The following is a 13,032-nucleotide window of genomic DNA, read 5'->3' as shown; positions in this document are numbered from 1 at the left end:
GCTTTTTCCCTTTCTGTTTTTTACAGCCTAATTTTTCCCCTCCTATTGCAACAGCAATAACTTTATTTTTACTCCCACCCTGGTCCTTAGCTGAGGACTTCTGAGGCCACAGCTTTTGAGGACAGTGGGAGATCCTCTGAACCTCATGGACTCCACTGACAAAAAACTGCTCATCCCCAGTCCCAGCTGTGGATGCGCTGCATGTTTCCAACTAAATCAGAAGCCCTCCAAATATTTTTTTGGGGTAAGGCTTTTTCCATTTATTCTGCAAGAAAGCATCTGCCTTGTAGAATAGCTTCTGATTACTATTAATTATTCTTCATGACTAGAAGGAAAAAAAAAAAAAGAAGGGTTTTTTTTTCTCTTGCCTCTTATTAAGAGGAATTCAGTCGGAAGGTTCCCATTCATTGCCTTGGTTAACGTTAATTTCTCATCTGACTGGAAGCACTAACGAGGCTACAGCAATGTCGTACATAACACATACTCGACATGATTGTGGCTTCATCCCTTTCTGAGCATGTGCATTATGAGAGCCTTTAATTACATGGTCATATACTATTTTTGTCACCAGACCCCTGATCATATGACAGTGCTCAGCAGCCTGCTGGTTAACATTCTGTTCTTCTTCTAAATTGCAGATCATTATCAGTGCAGCAAATACTCAGACATTGCTTTTGCTGACACTTTTTGAAGGCTTCTCTTAACAAACTACTCATGTTTTATCACAAAACAGAATACTAAAAACAAACTCCCCAACTTCAGTTGTTCCCCAACTATTTTGTTCACTGCACTGACTTCACTAAGGGATTCAGGGTGAGCAGCCTCTGTCACTACTTGTCTGTTTATTCAGCTTTACAGAGGTGATGAGATCACAAATCTTGGAGCCCCAACCAGTTTCTGAAGCCTAAAGAGGAGTTTCTGAAATGCCCAATTCCCATCCCCAACTGGAGAACCTGTGCCACACCTCTACCGATATATTTGTCTTTTTCTCTGTCCCTAATTAAGTGTCCACACCAGCCCAGTGTCCAAAGCTCAGACATTTCAGGTGAGTTCCTCTGCCCATCCTGAACAACCCCCTCATTAGCCTGCATCTCTTGGAACAACTTTTAGAGCGCATCATTACCCAACATCAAACACTCAAGGTTCATCTTACCTGTTCCTTCCCTCCTACACTGGCGATATCACCATCCATGTTCCCAGTTGATCATTCTTTTGCTAGAGTCTTCACCCAGATCGTTTCAAACCTTACCTTGTGATTTCATCACACACTTCTCTGCCCTGAAATCTTCTTCAAAATCTGTGTTCCTTCTAGCAGCTGGTTCCCATGCAGACTTTTTTATATACTAGATATATATATATATATAATAAATATTGTAGTTCTGACCACTGATCTCTGGTCTTCTTATTCAACCATTCATCTCTGTTCATTCCCTGATCCTTATGCTCAGTCATTCCAGCCCCCACCCAAGAGGATCTCATCTCCTGCCCAGTGCAACTCAGCACACCTGTATATATGTTACTGTGCATCTGTCAAAACTGACTGAACCAGCAGTATAGGGATCCCAATAGCTGTAGACCTGAGCAGCCCAGATGCATCTTCCATCTCCCTACTGCATCTTTGTGGCACATCGAGAGAGTCTGCACTATCACCTTTTACTCTCATGCATTTCTTTTCAGTGCAGGAACTCTGGGTTCCAGAGGAGGGAGTCCCAGCTGCTCCATCCACTCCCCTGGCATGGTCGATCAAGTCATGCAGCTGTTAAATACATGTTCTCTAGCTCACCTGAGCCATTAAGGGCTCCAAAGTCAGTAAGGGGAGAAATGTTTATTTTCTAAAGACAGACCCGTGCTTAAGGAACCACAGCTGCCTACACACAGCCCTCTGGCGGCAAGAAAGGGGCAGTGCACGGCACGAGTGAAGTGGTTACCCCTACGGATACAACAGGTTTCCATTTCTCTCCAAACACCTTTTACTAAAAAGATGAGTGTGCAGAGTTTGAAATAAATCCCTACACTTTAAAGGCTGTTTTTCATAAATTAGAAACGTGTATTTTTGCTTATAACTGCAGTGCATCAAATAGACTCTACTTCCCCCTTCTCACCTCAACATTCCCAATTCCCTGATCAATGTTGCCTGTTACAAAGAAGAAAACTGAAGGAGAGCAAGAAACTTTTTCTTCCTCCAAGCAGTTTTTATTCTTATTCAGTTCATCCCAAAGGACTGATGAATGATAATGAAACATGCAAGAATTTTCACTAAAGGACACAAAGTAGATTGCTGTCATTTCAGATTGCTTCACTACTATTAATCTATTCATAAAGCACTTCTGGTTTTGGAAGACTTCCTCTGATAGTCTGAGTTGAAGGGCAAGTCCTGGAGTTTCCATCAACACTGGACCTCTTCTAAACTGCACAGGTATGAGGCATTCTCCACGTGTAATGAGAGACAAACACCAAGTTACTGGCAATAAACATCTCCATTTCTAGGGAATGTGAACATTTTTATTACTCCTTTTGTGATATCGTTTCCTTTGACAATTTCTATCTACCAGCCTTGAGAGAGTCACCTCACCAGCAGGATCCATCGTCTGGGAGACTTCATAAGATGGGTCCACAGCCTTCAGGTTGGCTGTTTTCACTCAATGTCCTGCTGTCTCCCCAGTCATTCCTAAGTTGCCTCTTCACGCCGCCTTTACCTGTAGAGAACCCTCACAATTCACCTGAAGTTCACTGCATTCCCCTGCCTTCCCCTCCTCCAAGCCACCCTCTTTTCTGCAATGGGAGAAACTGAGATTCACTGTAACAAAAGCATGGCTGCATGCATGCACACAAATTACTTCATGTATTTCAATACTGTACTTCAAGCATGTTCAGCTTTCAGTCACTTGTTTCTCACAGGAACTTTCAGAGCTTCCTTTCAGTTCTGCAACCCACATCTTACCATCATGTATACAGTAAATACAGTCTAACAGCTTGGTTCCTTCACATCTTTTTGTCCATAGCCCTCTCCATGAATGATCCTCACTGCAATCAGTGAGATTACTCACTAATTAAGAACTCAGTGCATGTGAGCAAAAAAAAAAAAAAACTGCATAATTAAGTGGGTTTGAATTTCAGACTTTTGGGGGGTTTCCTGCAGGACCCGAATCAACCACAATAGCCATCACAGATGTCATTGATTGTCCACACCTTGCAATACACCACAAGTACCTTTTTGAAGACAGTCACACTCACTCAACAACAGGTAATCAGGCTATCTTTGTTTAGAATAACCAGACTGCTCTTTCATTATTCAGGCCTACATGTTGTTTACTGTTTTCCAGTATTTACAAAATCTGTCCCCAGCATTCCTTTGGATGTTTTGAGAACAGGAAGTTGTATTAAACTTACTCTGAATTTATAAGTCCTTATCATTTCCTCTCTCATCCCATTCGATTTATTAAGCATTTAGCCTTTGCTTAATGGTTTCTGTTTTTCAGCAAAAGCTTCAAAAGATAATGACCAGTGCAAATGTGAAAACCTTGTGACATTCCAGAACTATGCAACTAACGAAGTAAGAAAACTCACCGAGCGATATATCCTTTCAGAATAATTCTCACATTTAAGACAGGAAGGGCAGGTTAATAGAAACTATAATTTTAATGCATCAAGTCCAAACTGCATCCATAGCTCAAACCAATTTATGGTAATGAAAATCTAAGCCACATAATAATCTCCAAGAAGCAAGGCCTTCAAGACTTGTAATCTGTCTCTCCCTTATAGAAAGGACCAATATATTAATAAAGATCATAAGTGTTAATAACCCCTAACAGTAAACACCTTCAGGGACAGCAAAGAAATGACTAGTCAAATCCAAGACTAACACTTCTCTTCTTCAGATGGTATTGAAATAGCATTTATTGGCTACAGGAGATGTTTCCCTTTTGAACTGCTTGGTGAGGCACCAGATCCAGTGAGTCATTTAAAACCATACTCCAAATGAAAAGGAGTTCAGAGGACTGAGGTTTGATTAATTTTGCATCAAAAGAAATGCAGATAAAAATAAGCAAAGTGGAGATCAGTAGCTTCTGCCTCTTCCCTCTCCCCCTTAGTCTGTTTTTTCCAAGGGAACTTTTAGTGTAAAGGCTGCTGTACTACCTGTAACATCTACCATGTCTCAGCAGACAACAGCAGCAAACTGGCAATATAGTACATCATGCAATATTTATGCAGCAAATTCCCATTTTCATCACAAAAGCTGCTTCTGTCTGATCAAATAAATATTAAGAAGACATCACATCTTCTGTTTAAGTTCTACAACTGTGTGCAAGACAAGTAAGCGCTTATTTTCTGCACAGAAGAGTGCAGTGACACCAACAGCTTTTAACTATGTGCTTCCTAGACAAGAACAGCTTCAGACTGAGAAACCTGTCCAGAGCAAGGATAACAGAGCCCTCAGGGGCTGTGACAGCAGGCAGGACCACAGAGGGCTCTGCTAACTTGATGCAACACATTGCCTACCAGTTCAGACCTCACTTCCAGCCACTTTATGTACCTGCAGCAGCCAGCCTCACTCTTACCCTCCCAAGAGAATCCTTCGGTAGACACTTCAAGGAATCATGTTCTGATCTCTTGATTAAATTATTCCATGCAAAGTAGAATTATTTCATAAGGGGGAGAAAGCCACTGTAAAAGATTACTGCTAGGTGTTTCAAATGCTCATTTCAAATGCCCTTCTCTGAAGGGACTTCTCTAAATTACTTTAGAGAAAAATTTCTAGGTTATTTCCCACATATGTAAGTTATTTAGACACATGGACTTCCAACTTAGATGCTGACAAGAAACAAGACCGCTCCTCATCCCCTCAGGAGAAGCCTCAGCCTCTTTACTGTCCTCTCCTGCAGCCAGGCTATGAGGAGCCTCTTCAGAATCCAAGAAGAGCTTAGCAACATGTGCTTTTTTGCTTTACAATTTGAACTGGTAACCCTTTGAGTTTTATTCCAAGGACTCAAGGTGATGAAAAAACTGTTGACACTGAGCCAGAGACCTATGAATTATGATAGGAACAATGCCAAGCACTTCCTCACAGCACTGTGCAACCACTGCTTTGAACAAAGTAAGAACCATCCAGTTTTCTCACCATTACAAATCTTGTTTCTCTGCCTTATCTCAAGATCAGCTCAGATACCGGGTGATATACTAGTTCTTAATAGCTGCAGAAGGCTGCTGGCCAGTCCTCATTCAGAGATCAGGGCAGGGAGGGAGTGGAAGAACTGGCTACAAAACTAGCTCTAGTTATAGAATATAGAGGGACCAGTCCAAACCCTTGATGATTTGTATCCAACTACATTAAATGTTTTCTATGTGCAGTTGAATGCAGCTCAATTGCTTGAACTTTGCCTCTGTGAAACATGGATGTTGCAAAGCAAGCAGCTCACATGATGCCAGTGTGCAGAGTAATCCCTTCTGCAAGACAGACAGCTGAGGATTACCAAAGCTGAGGTCCCAGCAGGCTGGTGCCCACAGCAACAGCAGGACCCACACTATTGCTCCTTACTAGCCAGAGGATATCTTTTCCTGCTCTCAGGGCGGGCAGGGAGGACAGAGCACATGGCTCTTCTGGCCACACTCAGAGCCTGAATTCAATTTGCCTGTCTACCCATACCAATTCCTGTGCCACTTGTCAAAGATCCCAATTTATATGCCCAGTTCTGCCTCTTCCCTTGTGGAAGACCTTAAAACGTTGGAATCAAGACACCAGATGAACAAGCAGAGTAGAGTACAGCAACTTCATCCCTTTGAGGTGGGCCTCAGTGCCTTCAGTTCCCTCCTGATGCTAGGCCTCCTCTTCCTCTCAGCTTCCCCTGGCTGCAGCCTTACCATGGCACTCAGAGAGAGGTACTCAAGTAAACAGTAGTTGTTCAACTCCTGCTGCAGCAGACAGAGCATTCCTGCCCCCTGGAAGTTTATCAGGAATATGATGCTGTAGACTGCTCTGTATTGTTACAGCTGCTTAGTTTAAGTGGAGCCAGCCCTAGATCCCATGGGGCTTGCTGTGCTCTATTCCGTATCTGTCTGGAAACCACTGGCTTTGTAAAAACAGTACCCAACACTACACAACCATGGGGCAGAACAGATCATCATCAGCAGACATTCTTCCTGCTCTCTCAGAGCTCCATAGTTTTTATAATCTGCTAGTTACATGCAGTTTTCCATGTGATTAACTGAAACAGCTTTTAAACAGCATTAAATAGGATATTTACCTTCCCTTTAAAATAGAGGAAAGTGATCAATCATAAGAACCACCAGCCTTTTTAATAAGCTTCAGTATGAACTACACGGTCAAGGTATGCCTGTTAATGAATGGGGCTTCACACAGCCTTAACTCAGCTGATCAAATCAGAACAAAATACAGGGGAGTATTGTATTAGAACTACTGGAAGTCAAAGAGGAGAAACAAGGAAGTTTATGGACCAAAACAATCAGGCAGATGACTTTTTCTGTTAAAGCATCCTCTTTAACCTCTCTCTCCTTAACATTTATGTACTGGAAGAAATGACGAAGAGAATGGAAGACCTGGAAAACAGGCTAAGATACTGATGAGAGTTAAAGTGTATGCTACACTGTATATTTATACATACAAATGTGTCAGAGCTATTTTCTTAAACTGGTTCAAAGTAAAATAACTAATCCTTGTGTCTGAAATTGAAAAGAGTATCTTGGATCTGTGCATATCTATGCCAGGTGTTCTGTCTTGCATTGATTGCAGATAAGAAATGTTGAAAATTTTATATATATAAACAATTTTGTAACTAGCAAAAATTCTAATTAAGCAGAACGTAACTGAAATAAGCTATGCAAAAATAATAAAATGATGTTATTTTTTGAAGTGAAACCTCCATGTTTTGAAGTACTTTTAGGGTATGAATTTATTTATGGCTTGATTTTCTGTATTTCCCTCCTCCACTCTGCTAGTATTTTAGCACTCAATCCGTGTGGATATGTATAGTTCTAGGTATACATACAGAGATAAACAGAACCAGTGGGACAGCATTCACAGCCATTAGGTTTGACTTGGATTCTTCAAATGAGTAGACCACTGAAATCAGATGGAAGTAAAAAATACTATACATCTTTGTGTTTAAACTGTGATGAAAGTAAATGCACAGAGGGACAAGTCTGCTGGATTATCAGGGCATCACACTCTGAAGTTTCCAGCACCTTTGCTCTTAGTGTGTTCAGACCATCCAACCTCTCCTTGCTGTCCCTTGGTCAGTATTCAGATTCTCTAACTTTCCTGAATGCAACTAATATTTTAATTATGAAAACATTCTCTGGTCAATACAGGTAGCTGCACACACCTGTTTGTCAAACACTAAATCATAAACAAACCAGCAAATTCCTTCCAGCCATTCTGGCCAACTGAAGTGCCTTCGTTTCACTCTTTCCTGTTGGCTGCAACTTACCCCATCTGTGGTTTAATACGGACACCAGCACTTCCTCCTTTGCTTTGACATGCACTGGTTTGCCTCTTTACTATCTCCAAATGGAAAAGACACAACTTCATCCATTTTATAACAGATGTAGTTGCAGCAGAACTTAAGTGATGAAGTGATCTCAGATAAGCTAATGAGCTTGCATGGATATGTAACAGCAAGCTTTGAAAGGTACGCTGTGCTTTTGCATACCTTGGAATTCTGCAAGTTCTGGGGTTCTGCAAGGTTGCAAGTACCTACTGATTTTCATGGGGTGTTTCTTTTATCACTTGTCAGCAAAGCACTGGCACCTCAACAATCCCTAGTAACATCCTGCAGTTATGGTCCTGCACAAAACAGGCACAAATCTGTAAGATACCAATGTTCTCAAAAATGATGACTTGAGAACACCAACTCATCTGTCTCTAACATCTCTGATAAACTGAAATAGAGAATACTAATTTAAAATCAGCTTTTGCAAAGTTAACTGGTATCTTACTGAAAGCACGGTGTTACACATCTAGCAGCTATCCTGTTTGCCTTTTGACAGGTACATACTCTTGAAAGGAAAAGAAACAGAATAATGCACATTAGTACTCCGTGACTGGCTTGGTAAAAGTTGTGTGAATTATTTCAGTGCAAGCAAACCCTTTAGGATCCTCCACCAATATCCCAAACATGCTACTGTCCCTCATATTATGCCTTGTTTTTGCACTAGCACTCAAAAACCAAACATTAAGGAAGCCCTATCCAGCTGGGATTTGGCACCATACTTGCCATAATCAAGCCTTCCTCCACTTACCTTTTAAGATCCACACCTTCTACAGAAAGAAACAGGCAAGCTTTGTCCCATTAAGGTTATTTCTAACACAACAGGCAACACAGCAGTGGTAATGAATCTTCATTTATATAGTTTGTTCCCAAAACCAAAAACGATATAATAGAAATTTTTCTGAAAAGATATCTGTAACCAGTTTTATTGTAGAAATAACACCTTTACAGCATTTACTTCTCACTGGTTTGTTCTGGCATGCTTCTAATGATGTCAGAGTCACCTGTAAAATAAAAACGTATTGTTACAAGAGGACCCACAGAAGGTGCTTTCAGGAATAAGCCAAAAAGTAAGAAAATACCCAACCCATAAAAACACCACAGTGATTGTAAAAAAAGAAAACAACTTAAAAGCAATACAGAGAGCCTGTTCAGGAAAAAAGCAAGTAATTTTGATGGATTTGATAAAAAAAAAATACTTGTGACTGTATTTTTCTAATCCAAATACAATATTTTCCCAGTAATTACGTACCTGTCACTAGCATTTACAAAGCCAGTACTAGAGCAGCAGTCTAGTCCTGGAGGACACAATGCATAGTTTTACTCTAGCGAATGTCTAGCCTCCCCTGATCACAGCAGTATCAGGACAGCGAGAATATTCGCATTAGGTTCATTACACAGCAGCAGGATTTACTTGCAGCTCCCACCCCACCCAAAAATCAAACCTGTAAGTGACATCTTGAAAATTAAGTTTACAGCCACTATTGAATACGAACAAGCTATATAAAGTTTTCTGAAATAACAGTGAATTCAAACTGATGTCACCTGAGAAAGATTTGGTGGAAGTTATTACAGAAATCATTACACCCATGTGTAGGTATTCTGGGCAACAAACAGAGCAAGAGAGTCATCACCCCTTCTCTTTATTTGCTCAGTGCTGCTGCTCACAGGAGGAAGGAGGAACCATGGATACATGCTCATTTGGTCCCTACACTGTAGGAGGGAATTACCTGGGTCGATGATGGCCAGTGTGCACACTCTGTAGTATTTTCCACATGCTGTGCCCAATTCAATGTTGTTGCCACTGTAATGGTGGACACCAGTCTTGGCAAGCATAGCATAGTACTCAATCTCTGATTTTCTGAAATCCAAAAACTGGGTGTTACAGTACTAACAAACAATTCTGATTCACTGCAGCACAGAGAGAGCAGCTTTAACTCATATCACACTTAAACCTTACACAGTTTTCCTTTGCACCCAGAGAAACACAGCTGTTCCTTGCCAGACAAAAATCAGCCCTGTGCTGCGGCTCAGGAACCCAGACCTATGCTGAAGGTACGTAACAAACCCCTCAGGCTGCTCCTACACATGCTCATTTCTACACAGTAATAAAAAGGGGGTTTAGGTCTTGCAGACTTCTGAAAAGCTGCAGCTGTGCCAAAGTGCATAAACCAAGATCAATATTTATGTTGATACACAGTGGCCAGACACTGAACAAAGATACAGCTGCTGCTAGCTGAGAAACTCTGTATTATAATTTAAAACAAGAAGTCCATTTATATTCCCCTCTATTCTGGTTTCCACCAGGAGATTCTAGTGGTCGCTTCTGGGATCCCCACTAACACTGGGAATTGCTGTCTACTGGAACAGCCTGCATTTCTCAAGCATCTGACTTCTGGTTTCCACATTTGCATTTTCTTGAGTCTGTCAATATCCCTTGACAAGAAAAAGGCCCAGATATTCCACAAGGAAAGTGTCAGGAAGTTAGTGAAGATTTCATTCTCATAAAAAGCAAATTCACTGACCATGAACTCTAATTTGTAACTTAGACAGCAGATTTTGTAAGCTTTGAATATTTTAAATCAATTATCGGTTTTCCTAGCTGTAAAATTATTTTCCAATATACTACTTTGAAAAAGCATAGGAATTCAGCCCCAACACACTCTCAGTGAGTGCTAATAGTGGGAAAAGCTTCCTGTACCTTCTCTAGTATGAACTCCTTGGAACAGAAATTTAAAAAAAAAAAAAAAAAAAAACCACCAAAAAACTGGGAAGCTTTTTAACAAATCCAGACCTGGAACCAGTACACACCAAACCACCCATCACTTTTATTTCACATCACTCTAGAACATGCCCATGAAGTCCTTTGCATTAAGTCACTGCAGCAATTAGCACGAAGCACACGCTGCATTTGTAGGAAGAACCTCCCTCAGAGAGAACTGTTTTCCCAAACGTCTGCTCACCTCAAAGCAGGACAGTTGTTGGCGAGGATGACCAACTTGGCTTTGCCCTGCCGGATCATTTTCAGAGTCTGTTTGTATCCGAGCACATATTTGCCACTTTTCATAACCAGCTGAAGCCTTGAGTTTATGGACTCCAGGGACTTTTTCTGAAAAAGATGTAGAAAAGCATTACTGCGTGATACTTTACATTTTTCAAAATCATGAAGAACATATGAAAACAAAGACATTTCAAATACAAGCAGTTTTTTCTAATTTTCTTATAATCTGAAATATGGAATAAGAAAGGCCAGTCAACCCTATGAGTGCAACAAAGCTTGCTGATACAGGGGTTGCTAATACTATGTTTTCCCAACTTCAGAAAGTTTTGTCTTACCTACTCATCTTATTATAAGAAAATACATCTCAAAGCACTGCTGCTGCCTACACAAGTCAATGACATTTGTGTGTCTGACAGGCCCTTATCAAGCTCAGCTACTCAATCTCCGAGTAAATACGACTTCTGCCTTGCAAGTCTAAGTCACGCTTGGGGTCTGCCTCTCCCTAGGGCGCACAATGGCAGCGTGATACTGGGCAGCAAAAAGTACCGACACTCCCACACGTAAGGAAAGGCATTTGCAAAGACGATCATGGCCCCTTTTAACACGAAACACAGACTTGTTAGAGCCGCATTAAGAGAAAGGCCAAAACACGGCAGGAAGTGCAGAAGCTGAGCTCCACCCGCCCTAGAACTGGGCACCAGCTCCCCGCTCCTCCATCCAGCTCAGGGCCTTGGGAGCTGCCCGAGGGAACCGGGGACACGGGAGGGGGTCAGGGGTGCGGCTTGTGTCAGGAGGGCACGGCCCGAGCTCTGAGGGCCCCCCCGGTCCCCAACCCAGCCCGTGTTGGGCTCCGCTCCCCCTCACCGGGGCGTCCCGCCGGGCCGCCGCCACGTGCACCCGGCGCGGTCCCGCTCCCACTCACCGTCTTCTTCGCGGCCACCATGGTGCTGCCTGGCGCGGGCTCCGGCGGTACCTGGAACACAGTGGATGAGGGGAGCGGTCAGCCCCGGCCGCCCCGCGCCCCGCGCCCCCCGCCCGCTCCGCTCACCGCAGACGCGCCGCAAGATGGCCGGCCCGGCAGAAAGGGCCGCTCCCGCCGCGCACCGCGCCCATACCCGCGCAGCTCTCGCGAGAGCCGCGCACACGCTCCTGACCCCGCCCCCCGGCCGCCATCGCGCCCCAGGCCTGGCGGGCGGGAAGGGGCGGGGCCTGATGGAGGGGGCGGGGCCAGAAGTGAGGGTTGGGCGGGGCTCGGGGGCGGGGCCTGTCTGGGGCGGGGCCGGCGCCTCAGGGCGCGCGCGGGCTCAGGGCCGGCCCCCCCCATCTGCGCCCGTCCCGTCCCACAGAGCGGCCTCGGGTGGAGTCTCTGCCTCCTTGGAGGCTTCCGACGCTGACGAGGGAAGCCCCTCGCAGGGAGAGTCCCAGGGCCCTGAGCTTTCCATCACAGAATCACGGAGTCATAGGATGGCCTGGGTTGGAGGGGACCTCAAAGATCATCTCGTTCCATCCCCGCTGCCATGGGCAAGGACACCTCCCACTAGACCAAGCTGCTCAGAGCTCCACCCAACCTGGGCTTGAGCACTTCCAGGAATGGGACATTCACAGCCGCTCTGGGCAACCTGTTCCAGTGCCTCACCAGCCTCACAGTAAAGAGCTTCCTCCCAATATCTAACCTAAACTTACTCACTTTCAGTTTGAAGCCATTCACCCTTGTTCTGTCACTTGTTAAAAGTCCCTCTCCATCTCTCTTGTAGGCACCCTTCAGGTACTGGAAGGCCATAATTAAGTCTCCCCTAAGCCTTCTCTTCTCCAGGCGGAATAATCCCAATTCTCATAGGAGAGATGCTCCCTCCCTCTGATCACCTTGGTGGCCTCCTCTGGACTTGCTCCAAAATGTCACTGTTCTTCCTGTGCTGGATGCAGTACTCCAGGTGGGGTCCCATGGGAACAGAGTAGACACCCCCCTTGAGGACTGTCACTTCTGACATGTGGTTGATGTGGAAAGTTATGGGATGGAGAAAATAAATCTCTTGGGCATCACAAGGCAGTGGTGCAGGGGACACACGTGGTGGTCTGACTCTGTGTCCCTGCTGTAAGCGCTGAGCATTGCCTCACCAAAGCAGCACTGCCTGCCTTCTGCCAGGCCTGGCAGCCCTTGCCTGCCCCAGTTCTGCAGTAATCAGCAGCCTGTCCCGATGGGATACACCCCTGGGCTGTGCAGACATGTGGGTTTCAAGCATGAGGCAAGCCAATAAGATTGGGTTCAGCACTGGGTACCCTCAGAGCACCTCCTGTGTTTGCCAGGGCGATGGGTCTGCTCTCCCACCAGCTGTGCAGTGTCCTTTGCCCACACTGAGCAGCTCAGTCCTTGGCTGTGCCGGAGTCACCTCCTCCTGCCCCTGTGCCCTCTGGAAACCACCAGCTTGAAAACTGTCTGGCTGAGCACACCCACGCTGGCTGTGAACATGGCTGTGACATGAGGTTCCCGTTTTTGGTGTGACGACAATTGTGGTCGATCCCACAGTG

The 13,032-nt window shown here is 44.3% G+C and overlaps 2 protein-coding genes and 1 non-coding gene across 10 annotated transcripts in view; 1 reads left to right on the top strand and 2 right to left on the bottom strand.

Moving 5' to 3' along the window:
* The window catches only part of MATN2 (matrilin 2), a 68,068-nt gene extending 61,061 nt beyond the window's left edge, over positions 1-7,007 (top strand). For 5 of the 8 annotated variants that reach the window (XM_050312247.1, XM_050312266.1, XM_050312257.1 and 2 more), the window contains 4 exons: positions 2,553-2,624; positions 3,140-3,244; positions 3,480-3,575; positions 6,527-6,832. In XM_050312247.1, the coding sequence (XP_050168204.1) occupies positions 2,553-2,624; positions 3,140-3,244; positions 3,480-3,575; positions 6,527-6,579 (326 nt within the window). In that variant the 3' untranslated portion in view covers positions 6,580-6,832. Of the gene's footprint in view, positions 1-2,552; positions 2,625-3,117; positions 3,614-6,526 lie in introns of those variants that run through there. The other 3 variants (XR_007628593.1, XM_050312281.1, XM_050312292.1) reach the window with 3 other exon arrangements.
* A 1,335-nt stretch (positions 7,008-8,342) lies between these two features.
* RPL30 (ribosomal protein L30) lies at positions 8,343-11,680 on the bottom strand. Its single transcript, XM_050312304.1, has 5 exons — positions 11,555-11,680; positions 11,429-11,479; positions 10,469-10,614; positions 9,236-9,366; positions 8,343-8,509 (listed from the first exon to the last, which is right to left on the bottom strand). The coding sequence occupies exons 2-5, from the start codon at positions 11,447-11,449 to the stop codon at positions 8,460-8,462; spliced, it is 348 nt and encodes a 115-aa protein (XP_050168261.1). The 5' UTR covers positions 11,450-11,479; positions 11,555-11,680; the 3' UTR covers positions 8,343-8,459.
* Positions 8,756-8,890, bottom strand: LOC126649612 (small nucleolar RNA SNORA72). Its single transcript, XR_007631089.1, has one exon. It is a non-coding gene; the product is annotated as a small nucleolar RNA SNORA72 (small nucleolar RNA).
* Positions 11,681-13,032: the final 1,352 nt, after the last annotated feature.

This window comes from Myiozetetes cayanensis, unplaced genomic scaffold (genome assembly GCF_022539395.1).
Source record: "Myiozetetes cayanensis isolate MyiCay16 unplaced genomic scaffold, myiCay2020 scf1, whole genome shotgun sequence".
Taxonomy (NCBI): Eukaryota; Metazoa; Chordata; class Aves; order Passeriformes; family Tyrannidae; genus Myiozetetes; species Myiozetetes cayanensis.
The sequence above is the reverse complement of the archived record's forward strand: the minus strand, read 5'-3'. Positions and strand labels throughout refer to the sequence as shown.